We start from the raw sequence: 20,609 nt of genomic DNA, 5'->3' as shown, positions 1-20,609 counted from the left end.
CGAAAAATGTTCAATTAGGGCTCAAAAGATGCGTCTAAAAAAACTCTACAAAATTATGGAAAAACATTTATAGGTGTCCTAACATTTTTTTAAAGTTATGGGCAAAAAACGTTTTTTGCAAAATTAAAAATAAAAAAAAATTTAGTTAAACTCTATTAATATATTAGAAAGTACTCTCACTTTATGTCCGCAGGTGAGATCTACAATTTAAAAAAAATTCATCCAATAAGTTCTTCATGATTTCGAGATATTTATGAAAATGTGATGTTTACACACACACACACACATACGGAATGACATTTTTTAAAAATGTCATTTTTGAACTCCTGAGGTCAAATAACATAAAGATATGTCAAAAAATCGAACTCGAAAAATTTTGGTATTACAATACTTCCTCTATGAGGAAGTAATAAGATGAAAATAAATTAAAGGCAAGTAATTTATTTACCTGAAAATAAGAAAATGGAAGAAAAAAAACGGAAGATGGACTTTTTTCCGAACTTCTCATTTAAACAGAGATTGAATAGGATTTAAAAGTTTTTGATAAGAAAATTTATCAAAATTTTAATATGATAGTTCAATATCGAATTTTATGCTAGTGGGTCAACCTAAAAGGCAGTTTCTAAACTTTGTCATGGGCGTTAATTCGCCTCACAAACTGGTAAGCAGTCACTTGAAGCATAAAGTAAAGGTATCATCTTAGTTAGTTATCTGCAACAACACTCGCACTATTCTCTTGTCTGTGGGTATGGATTTTGGCCAAATTGGTTAGTCGACGACTCTCTCTCTCTCTCTCTCTCTCTCTCTCTCTCTCTCTCTCTATCTCAATCGATAATGACTTTAAAAGTCCTTTCAAACTCGAAAACTTCAAATTAGAAGCGTTGTCTCAATTTGGTTTTGCTATATTAAATCTTCTCGCCTCGTTTCTCCTCAACACTAGCTCTTTCAAAATGTCACACCAAAAATATTTTTTTTATCACAAAATGCAATCAAATTAAACAAAAAATATTTAATGTTTCTTCAATCCCTCCCCTTGAGTAAGTAATAATTATTTATTATTAATTTATTTATTTATAACTATTTTCCTTATTTTGTATTTTATATATTAGTATTTTTATAGTACTATCCAAATTAGCCGCGCGGAAATGTTGTATTGCACTGCTTATTCTAAACAATTTCAAGTCATTTTAATTTAAGTAATTTTTAAAGAAATAATTATTATGACACATAACTCAAAAACTAATTAGTATTAAATTTTTAATTATTTATACTATTTTAAAACTTTAAAGTATATAAAAAAAATATTTAATAAACATTGAATTTAACGATCATTCCGAGTCAGGTGTATAAAATAAAACAACAAATGTTGTTTAACGTTTCGACAGCGCGGCTGCCCTCTTCAGAAACTATAATTTATTTAACAAAAAAAAAAGAAAAAAATAATTAAATTAAAATACATTCTTAAAACTTTAACAAATTTTGATACTAATTTCAAATTTGACATCAGCTTTTCTAAATTAAAAATAATTAAACATTCTTGACCGAGGAAAATTGTTTTTCGCAAAAATTGTTATTTGATACTTTCAAATTAAAAATAATCTTCATTACGAAAATTTTATTTTAATTATTCTGTAGAATGGAGAAGGTAAAAAAATTATTATATATATTCAACTTTATGAACAAAGAATATAAATAATAATTTTTTTAGAAAATGTTCACTACTTTAAATTCACTAATACTAGAAATCAAAAAACTATTTTCAAAAATTGTATTCAAATTCTTTAAACAGACTCAATTATTTTCAAAAAATATTCGAAACTCAATTATTTGCAATATCTAATATTTTCATGAAATTTCGCAAAAGAATTCAATTAATTAAAAATAGCATTCTCAAAAAAATTTCAAAAAAATCAATTATTTAATAAAATTTTATACAATTTATTTTTCACAATAATTTAATTACTTTCACAAATAAGAACATTTCTCATAAAAATTCAACTTTTTAAAAAAATTTTGATAAAATTCTAAGCATGAATTTAATTATTTTTATAAATAATAAAACTCATTGAAGAATTTCAATTATTTTTAATATCATTTTAAATTAATTAATGGAAAAATTCAGTTATACTCTTGTGGAAATAATAATAATTATAATTATTTATTTGTATAAAGTTTTCCACAAGAATTCAATTATTTAAACAAATAAAATTTTTTATAATATTTATTATATTTCGAGAAAATTAATGATTTATAATAATATTCATAAAATTCTTATGAGAAATCCAATTAACTTTCAAAAATAACAAAATTTTTCATAGAAATTCAATTGTTTTTAAATATTTTTAATAAACTTTTCCGCAATATTTTAATTATTTTCAAAAATAATAAAATTCTTCTCAGGAATTCAATTATTTTTGAAAATTACACTAAAATTCTTTGCAAAATTCAATTATTTTTAAAAATAACAATATTCATTAGAATAATTTAACTATTTTTAAAAGTAATAAATTTATTCTTAGAAATTCCATTATTTTAAAAAATTCTAATGAAATCTTTGGCAAAAATTCAATTATTTTCATAAATAATAAAATTCTTTTTAGGAATTCAGTTATTTTTTTTTTAAAATGTAATAAAAAGACCACACAGACATTCAATTACTGTCAAAAATTTTAATAGAATTCTTTGTAAAATTTAATTATTTTAAAAAACTTTTTGCAATTTACACTGTAAAAAATTTAGGGAGTTGACCAAAATTTTTCGAGTTAAAAATCAACTCCAAAAAGGAAATAATTATTTAATTAACTCCTTTTTGGAGTTGATTCTTATTTTTACTGTATAAATTTTAACTTCCTTCATCCAACTCCCTTCACTTTAACTCCCAAATAGGTGCGACTTTTATAGAATCCCCTGGGGAGTTAAAATTTAACTCTCTTTTTTTACAGTTTAATGATTTTCAAATATTATTTTCATAAAATTTCCAAACAGAATTCAAGTATTTAAAAACATTTTTGTAAAGATCTTCGTATGAATTCAATTCTTTTCATGAATAATAAAAATGTTTCAGGTATTCAAATATTTAATGAAAATTAGGAAAAAGACAGGAAAATAAAAAATATGGAATGGAATTTTTGTCTGAAACAGGTTTTTTTGGTCGTCAAGTTTAATTTTTCGATAGTTACTTTTTGACCGCTTTTTTTTAGTTTGAAAGTTACTTATTGCAAGTTTAGAAAATATAAACATTAGACAATAATTGTATGCAATAAAAATGATAACGAATAAAACTTTTATTAAATTAAGTAAAATAATATTTCGACGATATAAATTTATATTATTTAAAATATATATATAAATATTAATTAAATTTCACAAAAATAATAAAAAGTAAATATTATATTTTTAATAATAAGATATATTACTTACAATTTTGCAAGTTAAAAATTATACAAATTTAAAAATACATTTTATACAAATTATAAAAATAATTTATTTAATTACAAAAATAAAATTATAACTAAAAATAAAAATGAAGTAAAAAAATTTGATCAAATATCTTTTAACAATAAATTTAAATAATGATAATATTAAATTACAGACACCTACCTTTAGACTAAATGATACCTAATATTACACGGAAAGAAAAAGTCCGTCAATCATTAATAGACTAGTATATTACTTTGAGACGGGACACAAAATCATTGAATGGATAACACACTTTGAGTCACAATCAGTGACGAGTTGCTTGCCAAAATTTAGAAAACTGTCATCAATATATAAAACTCGTTCACTAAAATTTAGAAAACTGTCTATTAAATTTTCTATGACTATCAAAAGCATTCAAAAAATTCAACTTCTTTCAGAATTATCCCTAATTTTAGACACTATTTGGTACAGAATGAACACATTTTTTTCGTTGCACAGTTCCGATATTTTATTTACACTCTTAGACGCTTTAGACCAACACATTTTCCAACACATTTTCGCACTTATAATAACTACACGTAGAAACGCACACTTATAACACTTTAAGTTTAGAAGCAAACTGTTCTTATATACCAAATAACAAAATTTTTCACAACTTGTGAGAAATGATTTTGCACTAATAACTACTTTTTAATTAGCGAGAAATATAAAAGAAAATATATTTTTATCAAGGTCAATTTCTAGACGCAATTCAACTGCAAATTATTAGTTAAGTTAAATATTCACATTACACATAATAGTATATAGGGATATGTATAGCAGACAGCAAAAACACATGGACTATAGAGAAACCGGAAGAAATGCGCATCGGTACACTGCGCAACAATGCGCTAGTGAAGAGCGCCGATTTAGAATACGAGTCAACTAACGTTTCACAAACTTTCACTAATGATTCGTAAACATTCAAACAGCCATTGATAACAATTCAGCATTAAATCTAAAACAATTGGTCACATACTGGCATTCTAATCAATCCATGACTCGTTTTCAATCGTTAAGTAAAGTTAAGTAACCATCAACGGAAAAAGAGTCCCGTCTCAAAGTAATATACTAATCCATTAATGGTTGACGGACTTTTTCTTTCCGTGTATTTAGTTGATTAAAAATTTAATTCAATAGAATAAATTCTATACACTGAAAAAAAAATTTTGTTGATTTCATTAACCGATTAATTGACTATTATCCATTAAATATTTAATTGAATCAAATAATATTTATCGGAGTCAATTAACAGCATGTGAGTGTTACAGAATTCAATGTTAATTTTTTCGACCACTTTTCTCTTAAAATATGAAATAAATTAAGCTAGTTTTTTGTGAATAACTTTAAAATATCATAAAGAAGGTCAGTGATGTGAAAAAGTTTTAATATTTTTAAAATTATTTATTAAAAAATAACTTTAAAATTATCAGTTCTCAAAATCACTTTTAATCAATTTCTCGTCTTTTCCGATTTCAAAGTATTTTTTATAATTTATTTTAGAATTATTAAAACTTTTGCACATCACTGCTCTTCTTTATTATATTTTAGAGTTATTCACAAAAAACTAGCTTAATTTATTTAATATTTTAAGAGAAAAGTGGTCGAAAAAATTAACATTGATTTCTGTAACAGTCACATGCTGTTAAATGGTATTTGATTCAAATTCCGAAATTATTGGTTCAAATACCATTTAATTGACTCCAATAAATATTATTTGATTCAAGTAAATATTTAATTGAAAATAGTCAATTAAATGGATATTTGAATCAATTAAATTTGTTTTTCAGTATAGAATTAAATATTTGTAACAGGCATTCGTTTCGTAAATTTTATGTAGGTACCTAACCGTTAAAAAGTTTGACATTAAAAAGAAATAAAAAATGACAATAACCCACAAAAATTAATTTTCAAAACAAACAAATGAATGCAGAGAATTTGCTAACGGAAAGGGAAACTTACGATTATTATAAAGTATATTATTTATAACTATTTTATTTCTTCAAAAGTTTTTGAGGTCAAAATGGGTCATTTAACCCAGTCTGGTGTTGAAGAAGTATTTTTTCTTCAATTGGATAATTTATCATAACTAATTATTAACAAATTTAATCTTGAAACAATCGTTGAGTAACAATTGAAGAAAGAACAAAGAAAGGGAATAATGAGTTATATATAGAGGTGTGGGTGTATAAAGAGAGAGAGAGAGAGAGAGAGAGAGAGAGAAAGTAAAGGCAGATAATTGAATACAACTTGATCGGGCCGCGCGTTTCCACCCCATTAAATCGGGCTTAAACTCTCTGGCGGGAGGGTAAGAGAGTTGAAGAGAGAGAGAATTGTTGTGGAGTCGCGCGTGAGAGAGAGCATGTTTACTGCTGCCCCAGCTGGAGGCCAATCAGTACAGCCACCCTCTTTGCGAAAGCACTATACAATAGAATCGCGCTGGCAATAGCTAAGCCGATGTCATAGTTATATAACCGGATTATTCCTTAGCCGAATACCACCCCTTATAATAGCTATAGTCAAATTAACTTACTTGAGATTTTCAACTCCCCAACACTTCTCCTATTCAATCATTATTAAACTTAATTCATTCTTCACGAGGGATTTATTAATAGGTGTGTCCAATTAGAAATTTTATTCTATTAGCCTTTTTCTATTTTCCTCCTTCTATTTTCTTCTTTCAATTTTATATTTCCTTTTTTCTATTTTCTATATTCTATTTTCTACTTCTTCCAATTTTTTATTGACATTTTTCTACTTTCTTTTTCTTTCTATCCTCTATTTTTTTCTATTTTCTACTTCTTTCAATTTTTTATTTCCATTTTTCTATTTTCTTTTTTCTATTCTCTATTTTCTTTCTTCTATTCTCTATTTTATTTTTTCTATTCTCTATTTTCAGAAAAGGATTGAGCCAGTGTTCAGACAATATTGAACCAATATACTCTACAAATACTGACCAAACAAATATAATACTTACTTTTTGTCGACTTAGCTAAAAATATCTTTAAAAATAACTCGATAATTCTGATTCAGAAATTAGAATACAGCAGAAGTTTTGCTGGTTTCTTTTAACTTTTCTGTTTAATTAAAATTGATCTCTACTAGTTGGAACACCATGTTGTAAAAAAAGTTTTTTTTTACTAAAGGAAGATTTTACTACTTGAAATAAAAATAATAGAAGCATCAGTACAGGTGCAACCTTAACTACTGTACAAAGTTGTTATACAACTTTTAACCACTTTGCCTGATTAAAACTATTTTTTACTACTTGCACATAAAAAACCTGAAACTTTCTGCCGGACTAAAATCGATTTTTACTACTTGAAACAAAATTGTAAATTCATCGTTAGACTGAAGGAAAATTTTACTAATTGTAATTCAAAATAATAGAGGCCAGAAATTCATGTCGCTGACTAAAATCTGTTTTAACTGACACACAGTTTCATAGGAAAGTACAACTTTACAACTTGTTATATGAAAAAAATCGTCTGACTAAAATTTTATTTCACTACTTGTCAATAGTAGTAAATAGTAAATAGAAGCTAGAAACTAACACTAACTAAATATAATTAAATGTTAACACATATTTTTACTGCTTTTAAAACAGAAAATTATAAAAACAATTTAAAACTTTGTATTACTACTTGTAATATGACAAAATTTAATAATAATAAAAGCAATTAAAAACTTTTATGTCTGACTAAAAGTTGGATTTACTACTTGCTATACGATCAAAGGACTACAAAACCTCTCAGTTTGACTAAAACTGTCTTTTACTACCCAAGCGAAAAGAAGAAATTTGCAGAAATAAAAATTTACTAAAATTCTATTTTACTATTTGTAAAAAAATTAAAGCCAGTTTCTGATGTACTTAAACGGACTTTTACTATACTGATTCAATCTAATAAAATAAAACCTTTTGTCTGACTGATAAGGATTTTTATCGTGAGGTATTAAAAAGTGTTGCAGATTAAATTAACACCAAAAAAGATTAAAATTATCAATTTTGGTGTTATTTTTTACAGTAAATGAAATTTTAGTTCATTAAATTTTTTTATAACTATGATATCGATAACTCCCAGTCTTCGACTCGGAGTGATCGATTTCTTCATATTTTATAATAATAAAAGTGACCAAGTAATAAAATCATTATTTTATATTATAAGAATATTATACTTCTTCCAAATTATTTTCATTATTTCAATTCAATTATTATTTTCAAAAATTTTTAACTACAATTTTACTTTATATATATTATTTTTAATAATTTTCGAAAAAGTTCTTTAGCAATTTTCAAATCCATTTGTTTACAATATTCAATTTCACGAAATTTCAATTATTCCTAAATTCTTTAATTAAATGCATATTAGAAAATAAAAACTTCAAATAATATAAAAGAAAATTCAATTAAACTTTTTCAAGAAAATTAATTTCAAAATTCAATTATTTCTAAAAATTCACGCTATATTGCTTTTAATATTCAATTATAATATAAAATTTCAACTAAAATTCATTTTTATGAAATGAAAATCAATTTTTATTAGAAAATTCTACAAGAATTTAATTTATTTAAATGCAAAAGTAAATAATTTATTGAATAATAGAATGTTTCTCAAAATTCAATTCTCATAAAGAATTTTATTAAAAAATTTTTAAATAATTGAATTCTTTTGTCGAATTTTATTGAAACTTGCATGAACATAATTACTTTTTTCAAGGAATTCAATTATAATTGTATGAAAAATAATTGAAACGCTGCGATGAGTTTTATGAGAATTTTCAAATTCATTCGTTCACAATACCAAAATTTCAATTATTCGGAAATTCTGCAATTAAATATATGTATATTGAAAAATAAAAACTTGAAATAATTTCAATAAAAATCTTATTAGACTTTTAAAAAGAATTAATTCTACAGAATTTTTTGTCAAAAATATGAAAAATTAAGAATTTCAATGATTTTACTTTGAAACATTTTTAAAATTTAATTATTTCTAAAAATCCACGTTATAATGCTTTTAATATTTAATTATAATTTAAAATTTTAACTGAAATTCAGTTTTAAAACCATTTTTGTTAGTAAATTCTACGCGAATTCAATTATTTAAATACAAAAATAAATAATTTATTAAATTCATGTTTCTTGAAATTAAATTCTCATAAAAAATGTTACCAACAAATTCTTTAAATCATTAAATTCTTTGGACGAATTTTAATAAAATTTTTAAGATTAATTACATTTTTCGAGGAATTGGATTAAAATTGTATTCAAAATAATTCAAATTCTGCAATGAGTTTTATTACCTATTTATGAAAATAATTGAATTTCTAAAACAATTTTATTATTTATAAAAATAATTGAATTCCTGTAAAAATTTTTATTAATTATGAAAATAATTGAATGTTTGCGTAAAATTTTATTCAAATTCTTTTTTAATAATGGAATTCTTTTGGAAAATTTTATTGAAATAGTAGATATTGAAAATCATTGAATTTTAGAAAACTTTTGAAAATAATTGAAATTTTGACAAGAATTTGATAAAAATTTTGTAAAATAATCGAATATCAGAGAAGAATTTTATTATTTATAAAGAGAATTGAAATTTTGACGAGAATTTTTTTAAATTTTTGAACACAATTGAATTTAATAACTATGTTACTAAGGAGAAGCTAAATTCGTTGAATTTTTACAAATCGTTGACTTTGGTGTTTTATTATAGAGTAAAATTTCATTCATAGTTAACAATAACACCAAAATAGATTATTTTAATCCTTTCTGGTGTTAATTTAATTCTTGAGGGAATAAACTGTTGCAGATTATTTTAATCCATTCTGGTGTTATTTTAACACTTCACGTTTTACTGTGTTATCTAAGTAGAAATTATTTTTATTACTCGCAGTACTAGTTTCTATTATTTAAAAAATAAATAGAAATTAGAAACTTCTGTCTGACTTAAACGAACCTTCACTACTGACATAAAATTTTCTTAGAGAAAACAAACTTTTATCTGCCAAGGGGCTATAGTTAAATTACCTAACGCTTCAGGGAGTGGGAGGAGGTCAAGATATTTGTTACACTCATCATAAAAATGGTGTTAATGTATGTAAAAATTTGTTACATGGAGGAGGGGGGTGTAAAATATAAAAAATCGTCTGATTATAATTTTCTTTTACTACTTGTAATAGTAGTAAATAATGAACTAAATTCATTTAAATACAATAACAACCCTTTGCTTATTTATAAAGAATCGCTCATCCTCATTTAGTGTGCCAGTATTAAGTTATCATTAAGCCAGTATTGAGCATAATACTCTTTCAAATACAGACAATGACAAAATTCCTCTACTTAAAAGTAAAAAAAAAACTACCACTAATTTTGATTTAGAGAGCAAAAGAATTTTCACAGTAACATTATGCGATACTAAATATCAATTTGAATGTGTATAGATTATGAATGTGAGAGCATTTGAAGAGGAATTATGCAAATCCTTTTTAAAAATTTAATCTCTCATTTGACGATAGTGAACGATATATGTATACGTGTGTATACATGTATATGACATTACCACAGTTGATCTAGTCAGTATTGCACACAGAAAAAAGAGGGAGTAAAAAGTTATAATGGTAATGGGTAAAACTCGTTGGGGTACAGGGTAGAGGGTAAAATTGTGAGGGTAAAATTGTTACCAGAATTTCCCTAGAAAAATGTCCGTGATTGTTGATATTATTTGATTAAAATGATGATAATTAAACACTGGTTGCATAAATTTAAATTTGAAATATGCACAATAAAAATAAGACACTACTGCACAGGTATAAATATTAACAATCTTGTCAATTTATATAATTTTAATCATTTTAACAATTCACATGACACTTGTAAAGAAACAGGCTTCGGAAAGCAAGATTTAATTCTCGAAATGAAACAGCAGAGTTGGGTAGGATAGCTATTGGACTAAAAAAATAATCACTCTGGAAATTTGAACTAGTTAAAAAGAATTAAATTAAGTATTAAAAAATTAGTTACTAATGATGAATTAATAATGTTTTTTTTACTAAAAATCTAGTGGAAAATAACTAATCATTAGTTAAATTTCATTTTCAGGTTATGTCGAATAACTATAATTTTTAGTATAAATATACTAATTTTTTATTTATTTTTGAAGTAATAATTATTTTTTTTACCCATTATTAGTTATTTTTTCACTAATTGCTAATATAAAATTGAGCAATGAATTGATTAATAATAATGAGTCTATTTTTATCTAACATTTTCTTTTTGTTTATTTTATAAAAATTACAAAATTAATTAATTTTTTAATTTGTAATTTTTGAGGTTATGGCTGTATTTTGCATTGTTTCGTTTAAATTGTATCTGTAGGTTATTATTTTATTTAAATGTAATTTATACATATGTGAAATACTTGAATTTTTTTTACGTATTCTGATTAAATAATTATATTAATATATTTTTTTAGTAATATTTATAGCTAATGCATTTTATATTGACTTATAAACATTTTTACAATAAAATATTAGTTTTTCAGTCCCAGATAGATTTGGTAAACAACAATATTGTGTAAGCACCTTCAGTTACCGATTGTCAATTTTAGTTCTTGATACGGATGTATGGCGGCGTTTTTAATTGCGTTTTAGTGTGATAGACACGTGTCTACAAAAACTTTTACGCTTATGTTTGCAATGTTTATTTTTACAAAAACAAAATGTCACATTTATTTCTGAGTTTGACACTGCAGACGTTTAAATTATTTAAGAATTAATATCGATAATTGCAGGTAACTTAAGAACCATTAGAACTGTTTTCATGTTTAAAAAGGTAAATGTTCAGGTCACTTGAGGTATGTATAAAAACATTACCAATTTTTTGTGTGTTTATGATTATAGGTTACAGTAGGTTAAAAAGTTTGATAATTTATTTACGAACTACTTCTCATACAAATTATTAAGAATGTTATTTTTTATTTCCGATATTTTTTATTCATTATTCATTTTTATTGCACTGTAAAATATACCTTCATATATTATTACAATTCGGATTTATATACTCTTGTATACTGTTGTAGGTAAATTATTCGACCGCATTCATGGATGGCGTCGTCCTTACTTGGAAAATAGAGCTGCTTCACGTACTTAAAATATTTTTGCAAGAGTTACTATATAGAATACCAAAAATCAAATACTAATTGGACACACCAAAAAATAAAAATGAAACAATTATCTCTATTTGTATTCTTTGTTCTTCCTGAGAATCTAACCATTTTTGAAAAATTGTTTTCTCCTCTTAAATGTGGAATTTATATTTGGAAAATACATATGTGTAGATTCACGACAAAACTAGGCTTAACTGTAAAAAATCAATTTCAAGTTTCTTATGCTTATGGATATATTTTATAAAACATTTTTATATGCAAAAGACAAAAGTTGTAAATGTCAATTACTTTCGGCAAAAATATAACGTTTTAAAAACGGTATATTGTGTGCTTTCCAGGTTTCGAAGTCTAGTAGCAGGCCAAAAAAGTATGAAAAAGTAGAATTTTGGAAGATAAGTGTCCTCTAATTTGAAAATTAAGTGAATATATGTTGTTGTCGAAAAAATTGAAAAAAAGATACTAGAAATAGGAATTAACAAAATTAAAGGAGATCTTTTATAAGAATTTGATTTTTAATAACTGGCTCAGAATTTTGAGAAGTAAAATTAACACCTTCTTTCTCCTTATTATTTTTGAAAAAACTATCAATAACTGTTTATCATCCATCTAATTTTTTAAAATGAAACGAAAACATTTTTTAGTAATTTACTAATAACAACTGCTAAAATGTAAAAAATGAATTGTTTTTAGTCATATAATTTTTTAAAATTTAGAATCCACATAGCCATAATTTTGTACAATAATAAATTATGAGTAATTTAATTACAAAAAAATATTTTTAATTTTTTTCTAGATAGATCTTCAATATTTATAAATGTTTTTATAATTGAGCAACCGACTTAAAACATTGTATTATTGAAAATACAATTAATATTTTGAAATTTGATAAAAAACTTCTAAACATATAATAAATAGTCACGTTAAATAATATAAATTATAATAATAAATAAATAATTATAAACAAAAAGTTCCCTTAATTAAGGGGAGGGTACATCTATTCTTTCAACTATATGAAGAGATTATTTTAAATATTCAATAAAATTATTTTTATAGTAATTTTTGAGAGGAATTCAATGGTCATAAAAAAAATTCGTTAGAAAATATTTTGACCCTATTTGGATTTTTATTTTTCCTAAAAGTTGATAGATTTTGAAAATATATTTTTGTATCAATAAAAAAATTTCCGAATATATATTATACGAAAACTCATTTGTTTTTTTCTAACTAATTTCAGAACATAATATTTAAAAAAAAAATGTTTTATGGAATAAATTTTGTTTTTATCACTAAACTCGAATATTGGTAACTGAATTTGAAAATTTTTTGTAAATTTTTCTGACGTGACACATGTAAATTATTTAGAAACCAATTTTATAAGGAAGCACTTATAAATAATTTACGTATGTTACGTTAGAAGAATTTACAAAAAAGTTTCAATTTCAATTAATATTTGAGTTTAGTGATAAAAACGAAATTTATTCGATAAAAAATTTGTTTGAAAAAGTTTGTTCTGAAATTAGTTAGAAAAAAAATAAATGAGTTTTCGTATAATAAAATTTAATAATAATCATATTTTTTTAAATTCTTAACCTGGAAACTATTTTTTTTAATGCTAAAACTTTTGTAAATATTAATTTTTTCATTAGGAAATTTTTTTATGAATACAAAAACATATTTTCTACAGAATTGCGTATGGATTTCAAAATCTATCAATTTTTAGAAAAAATATTCAAAAGGGGTCAAAATATTTTCTGACTACTTTTTTTATGACCATTGAATTCCTCTCAAAAAATTACTATAAAAATAATTCTATCGAATATTTAAAATATTTTCTTCATATAGTTGAAAATATAGGTGTTCCCTCCCCTTAAGAATATTTTTTGGAAAATACACAAATTAAATTTTTTTATTTTTGTTATGAATTTTATTGTCTGCTTCATATTTTAGAACTTCATTATTATTTTAATATTTAAAATATTTTGCATAATTTAATTTAAAGATTAGAATATTGAGATGTCATATAACTTAGAATTAATTACATATTCTTTCTACAAAATATGAAATCTTTAGTTTTATAGCTGCTGACTTTGATTTTTCGAGGGATTATAATTGAAGCGTTTTGTGCAGAAACAGCATAAGTCCATAATTCGAAATTGTTCATGAATCAATAAAAACTGTTTTTCTTGGAAATGTTAAGATTTTTTTTTATTCTGCTTTTTGCATTACATTCTACTAACCTATAAGTTAAAAACTCCAACGTGATTAATTAATTATCTACTTAATATAAAAAATTAAAAAATAAATTAACATTTGGACACATGCTGTTTCTGCACAAAATGAAATGAAAAACACAGGAAATTTATTGAATCGAGTAAAATATCAAAGTTTTATTAAATATTTAATAACATTTATTTAAAATATTGAATTTGGATAATTTTTAGTAACATTTTATAAATAACAAAATGGTTTTAAGAATAAATTTAACCAATTTTCAATATTTTCTAATTTTTAAAAATTTCAGTCACCACTATCACTTTTTGCTTCCTTTGAGTGTTTTTTATTTATAATATAAACTATTTAATATAAATTATTAAAATACGTCAAGAATATCACAAGTAAATAAAAAACTTATCATGGACTTGTTCTGTTTCTGTACGAAATGATATTTTAATTATTTTTTTAAGGGTTTATAGTTGAGTCACTTATGTAATATTTTACCAGAAAGGATTCATTATATGTACTGCTTTATTTGTTGCCCAAATCCTAACACCTCCTCTTTGAAATTCAAACTGATTTCCTTCTCCATGGCGAAATCTATAAATTTAAAATAAACAAAAATTAATTAAACGTAAACGAGCATGTGACACTTATTATCCCTCCGTCACACACCTTAGAAAAAATTACGACTTTACAACATTGTAAAATAAGCGACATTTCAACATAAACAAAGGAATCAACAAAAATTTAGTTTTAACACAAACTTACAAATATGTAGTAAATTATTCTAAATTATAAAATTAATAAAATTAATTTTTGGTCTCAAAAATAATAATTAATTACACGAATGCACAGCTTTGAAGGAATTCCTCTTGACATGTAAAAATAATGTAACATTAACAAATAAGCAAGAAAATCATTAAACAATTCATTTTAATTATATTTATAATATACTTTTGTCATTAAACAACAGTGGAACAAAAAATGTTATGAAAACTTGATTTTTTTATTTAACATAACCTCACTTTTTCGAGTTTTTTCTGGCTTTGGAACTTCATAATTAAATATTAATTATGTTTAAAGTGAATGTTTTTTTTAGAAATGTGTTGTGGAGTAAATTGTCGAAAGGTATAGAAACTGATTTTATTTTGCAACGAGGAAAACAAAAGTTATTTAAAAAAATACTGAAACCATAGAGCGGGAATCCCTTCCTAGGTGTGTGACGGAGGGTTAAGAAGAAATTAGAAATATTAAATTTTTTATTACTTACGTATCAGTGTAAATTTCCTAGGGCTTTTTTCAGTATTATATATTGAGAATTATTCCACCGATGTGCATGGAATACATCAACTGTCAATAAATCGTTAATCGACAAGCATATATAATCTTCGTTAATACGAATTTCATACGCCATTAAATTTACATTGTGTTCCATAGTGGTTACTGTACGGCAAACGAAAAGTGCACTATTATTTCTCCAGATAATAGCATGTAATGCTGCAAATTCAGGTATATTTTGGTCACTATAACGTACAGCTAAGAAGCACTTGGTCGAAACATATTTAATACCGTTTATTTTGACCCAATTAGCTATCTGCAGGCGTCTCACATCTGGAAACATTGCACTAAAGGGAAGTGCAAGTATAGAGACCCATTTTGTTGGACCTACACTGAGATCTCGATCCAATATTCCATTCATTACGTATGCTTGATTCAATTGGTGTTTATTAGCAAGAGTTAAAGGTAGATTTTTATAAGTCCTCATACATTGTGCGATTCTCTTAAAGTATTGATGTTTAGCTTCAGCTCTCATTGTTGAGTAGTTTTGTAGAGGTCCAAATTTAAGAATTGCTCTTATTCTATGAACCAAGAAATGCTGTTTTGGAATTAAATCTCTGTTGTAACATGTTTGAAAAGTTTCAAGATATTCAGATATACAAGATTCCAAGTAACCTAAAATAGAGATTGGTATTTTGTCAGCATGCGATATTAATATAATTTCCAACATTTTTAAATAATTTTCCAACGGTGACCACCCTTGAACAACTCTATCAGAAACAATTAACGGTAGCATTGTCACCAACTGTAACATTTGTGAAGCCGTCTGCTTAAATCCTTTAGAAGCATCTAACAATTGTGTCTCAGTAATTGGTGAAGGTTTAGCAGATTTCTCGGTATATCCATAGTCATAATTTGCTATTCTTTGGTTCAAGTCATGAAGCGTGATCAATTCTAACGTACAGCAAACTTCCTTCAGAAACAATCTTGTTGTAATGATGCAAATTCCTAATAAATCGTCGTGAGTTAAATCCGGTGGGGTGGATTGCGTAACATCAAAATTTTCAATTTCATTAAGCACGCTTCTTCTGTTAATGCCATATAGTGTTCGAAGAGCAGCTTTTTGTTGCTCTCCAACGGCAGCTTCAATTTCCTGAACTCGACGTTCATGCTCTTCTGCTGTTCGTAGAATCGTAGCATCTTCACTGCACATAGTTTTTATTTGAGTCATATTTGCCTTGCATATTCTACAAGGATGAAGTGCACTGAACGATTCTCGAAAACCGCAACACTGATGAACACCAAGATTATCTCCAATTAAGACTGATAATGTTCCGTAAATGACGTCACCGTTTGACAATCGAATACCATTTTGAATTTGCTTTAGGTCATTGATAATATGCTGAAGAATGGCGTTCATTCCATACACATTTATATGAGGGTTGGATACAACTCCAGCTAAATTAATAAATTTTAACTGTGACTTATTTTCAGAAGATATATCATCGTCCATCCAATAGAACATGCCTAATTTGTTAGTAGAAGATGATTTAGACCCCACGGCATCGCACATATCTACTTCGTCAAAATAAAGTTTTATAAACTTACAGTTTGGTTTTTGCAATTTATAGGAATGATTTTGGAAATAGCTTCCATCCATATAAGTTTCAATGGCTTGATTCTCATTCCTTCTTGGATTAAATAAAATATTCCCAAATGAGCCGTTTCCTAACCACGCAGTCAGCACCTTCGAAATAGGGACGTGAATAAATTCGTCTTTCTTTATTTTTAATGGCTGATTCCCATATATTGAAGATGAACCATACGGGACAAATTTCTCACCCAGCCTAATTCTATCAGGCAATACAACTTTAAATTTTTCCTCAAAATATTTATTTTGGTTATGAATGCTATTCAGTCCTTGACTGCAGTCAATGTTATTAATAATTTCGTCTATGTCTATGTACTCGTTCAAATTTATATTGTGTGTCTCTCCTAGAATATTTCTAATATTATTTAGATGACGAGAAAGATACCACTTTACAACTACTTCCATTTTCCTTAATATATTAGTCACGTCTTCATTAGTTGCTCTTGTACTACTTCTCAAATACAGAAGATATTCGCCTATAATTTCTTTCTCGGGGTTATCAGGAACATTATCATCTTCATCATAATCATCCTCAAAATCAGAATCTTCTTCCACATCATCGTCCGAAGTATCATCAATAGGATCTTCAATAATAAAGTCCTCGTCCATAGCTGGAAATGATAATGTAAATAATTAGAATACAAGCTAATAATAGTCAACAAAAATAATTAAGTAGAAAGGCTATTCAATTTGAAATTCTTAAAATGACATTTATATTAATTTATTCATTGTTTAATTTTAGGTAAAGTGAATAAATGTACTTTGCAATACATTCAGAATGAATTTCTTTACAGAAAAAAACATTGTATGGAATGTGGAATTACGACCCTAAGTTTCGAACGTTCAAATAAATGAAATTGATTTATTTCTTATTACATTTTTATTCAAATAATTTTGCTTTAATATAAAAACTTCACTTTTTTTCTAAAAATTCAGCATATAAAAACGAAAAAAAATTTCATGAAGAAAAATTTTATTAAATAATAATTGAATAACTTTTGAGCACAAACACGAAATTGAATGAGGCAAACACTAAAAAAATCTTCGCTACAAATTCTATAATATTTCGAAAAGAAACCTCTTGTAATGAGAATATCTTTATATTTTATTTTTTATATTTTTGTAATTCGTGCTTGTTCTCAAAAGTTATTCAATTATTATTTTATAACTTTTTTGTTTATAAAAATTTTTTATAAACATAATATAAAAAAAAATTTTCGTTTTTTATGCTAAATTTTTAGAAAAAAGAGTAAAGTGTTTTGGTTAACGGTGTTCGATGGTCTATTAAATTTCTCGATAATGTGCGACAAACAGTTATCACCCAACAAATACGGCACTGAACGATTTAAATGACGTGAAATTGGTAAACATTGATTTTGTAACAAATTTTTTTCTGTTCACCGGCACTTTTTACAAAATATGACAACGTACATTTGTCAAAAATGTTTTTAATTGTCTGAATTCAAAAGATTTTGTTAATCCATGCAGAAACGCGGTTGCAGCATTGGAATTACCATGGCAATGTAATGCGAATCATTTTGACAGCTGAGCCTTTACGCTCCCTGCATGCTTCTGCCCTCTACTGACAAAATGGCTGTAACATACGTCTTGTGGCCTGCCATTACATTACTTTTGTATTTCCAATCCTGCAACCGCGTTTCTGCATGGATTAACAAAATCTTTTGAATTCAGACAATTAAAAACATTTGTGACAAATGTACGTTGTCATATTTTGTAAAAAGTGCACGTGTGCAGAGAAAAACTCGTTCGAAAACGGTTGTTTACTAATCCCACGTCATTTCAAACAGACAGTACCGTTTTTCTTGGGCGATAACAGTACAGGGTGGCCACAAGTTTCAGTTTATCAATTTCCCTGACAATTTACTGACATTAAAATTACTTTCCCTGACAAAATTCTTTTTACAGGAAAATATGAATGTTTACGGAAAATGGGTAAAATTTATGAATTTGAATAATTTCTAAAAATTACAATTATAACCCTTCCTGAATTCAATTATTTTTTACAATTTTTAACTAAACTTCATCTCTGAATCAATTAATTTAAATAATTTCCCAAAAGTTCTTCTAGAATTCAATTATTTAAATACAAAAATTTAATTTTTTATAATAATTGTAATTATATAAATATAATAGTTTTCCAATTTTTAATAATTTACAAACAATTAAAATTGGGTAAAATCTTTTTAAAATAATTGAATTTTTGAAAAATATAAATAAAAATGATCAAATTTTTGAAGAATTTTAATTTTAAACAAGACCATGATTTCTCAAAAATTTTAATAACTCTAAAAAGTAAATTTTCATAAATTTTTATTCACATTGTTCGAAGATAGTTGAATCTTAAAAAATTATTATAAAACAATTCTAATAATTAGTTCTTAAAAATATTTTAATGTAATTTTTCGAAAATAATTGAATTTCTTAAAAAAAATTTTGTATAATTTAAAAAACTAATTAATTTTTCTTTAAATTTTAATTAAAAATTTTGAGCTTGATTGTATTCTCCAAAATGTTAAAAATAATTCTAAAATGTTATTATTTTTATACGTATTTGAATTTTTGGAAATATGTAATTAAAAATACTGAAAACATTGAATTTTTACAAATTAGAAGCTAATATTTCAATTATTTTCAAAATTTGCAATTAAAATTCTTCAAAAATTGATTTTTAAAAATTGTAAATAAATACTTGAAATGTTTGGAAAAAAAGTCGAAAAAGTCGCAATTTTTGAAAATAAGTCGAAAAAATTCTCAATTTTCTTAATTTCCCTGACAAAAATTTTTTTCCTGACATTTCCCTGACTTTACTGACAAAAAATTTTTTCCCTGACATTTACCTGACTTTACTGACAAAAATTTTGTTTCACTGACATTTCCCTGACTTTACTGACATGTGGCCACCCTGCAGTAAGTCGAACATAACCTACAAATTTTAGAGAACATCGAACGCTCTTAAGATGGAAAGGAGATATAACGATTTCAAAATTTTTCCAAAATTTTGACATCTAAAAAACTACTGAATATTTTGACGTCATATTTGTTGAAAATATTTCTTTTTGTGTTTAGATTAAAAGTTCTTAATTTCATTTCAATTGGTTTACTTACTCCGAAAAAACTGAAATCTCGCTTGAAATAGCACAACATATAATTTTTGTTCATTTAAAAGTTCAAAACTTATGAAATTAGATAAATACTTTTATAAAAAAAAATTAATGAATTTAGGCAATAAAAAAGATCCAGAATTTAAATAACTGCCCATTTAAAAATTTAAAAAAACATTAAAATGTTTGATTAAACTAAAAATTTTGTTTGTATCACTCATACAAATTTTTAACTATGCATATATATACAAATATGATGAATGTAAACGAAATTTTTTCAAATTATTATTTTTTGTAAAAATATTTCAAATCAATTACTTATATGCTAGAAATACGTTTATATTTTTATACATAAATAAAAACGTATTTAAATTAGTTTAAATAAATTTATTTACCTGTAATCCGTTATCCGTTATTATCGTTAAATAATCGATGATGATTAAATATCAACAGTAGAAAGTCTTTAAAAGGATTTCGAACATGACATGTAAACAAAGTGACAAACTTAGCTATCCGACTCCAAAATATTTTATTGTAATTTGCAGAGTCACCTAGTGTTATTCAAAAAATTAAACGGTTACACCTTTCCAGGCGCCTTAATGGAGCACTCACAGCTCTGCCTGCCTGCGCAGGCAGTAATTGGAGTAAGAGAGAAAGTCAATTAGAGTGAAAGAGACAGTAAATTCAAATTTGTATGCTGCCTACTAGCTG

General features: G+C 25.0%; 1 protein-coding gene and 1 long non-coding RNA gene across 2 annotated transcripts; one reads left to right on the top strand and one right to left on the bottom strand.

The window, feature by feature from the left end:
- Positions 1–10,852: 10,852 nt before the first annotated feature.
- Positions 10,853–11,697, top strand: LOC122504698. The gene is made up of 2 exons (XR_006301856.1): positions 10,853–11,255; positions 11,544–11,697. It is a non-coding gene; the product is annotated as an uncharacterized LOC122504698 (long non-coding RNA).
- A 2,463-nt stretch (positions 11,698–14,160) lies between these two features.
- Positions 14,161–17,597, bottom strand: LOC122504689. Its single transcript, XM_043615899.1, has 2 exons — positions 15,118–17,597; positions 14,161–14,444 (listed from the first exon to the last, which is right to left on the bottom strand). Exon 1 carries the CDS (start codon positions 17,383–17,385, stop codon positions 15,121–15,123), a length of 2,265 nt encoding a protein of 754 aa, XP_043471834.1. The 5' UTR covers positions 17,386–17,597; the 3' UTR covers positions 14,161–14,444; positions 15,118–15,120.
- Positions 17,598–20,609: the final 3,012 nt, after the last annotated feature.

Source organism: Leptopilina heterotoma, unplaced genomic scaffold (assembly GCF_015476425.1).
Source record: "Leptopilina heterotoma isolate Lh14 unplaced genomic scaffold, ASM1547642v1 Lhet_31, whole genome shotgun sequence".
In the NCBI taxonomy this organism is placed as follows: Eukaryota; Metazoa; Arthropoda; class Insecta; order Hymenoptera; family Figitidae; genus Leptopilina; species Leptopilina heterotoma.
This window is presented reverse-complemented; position numbering and strand designations above follow the sequence as displayed.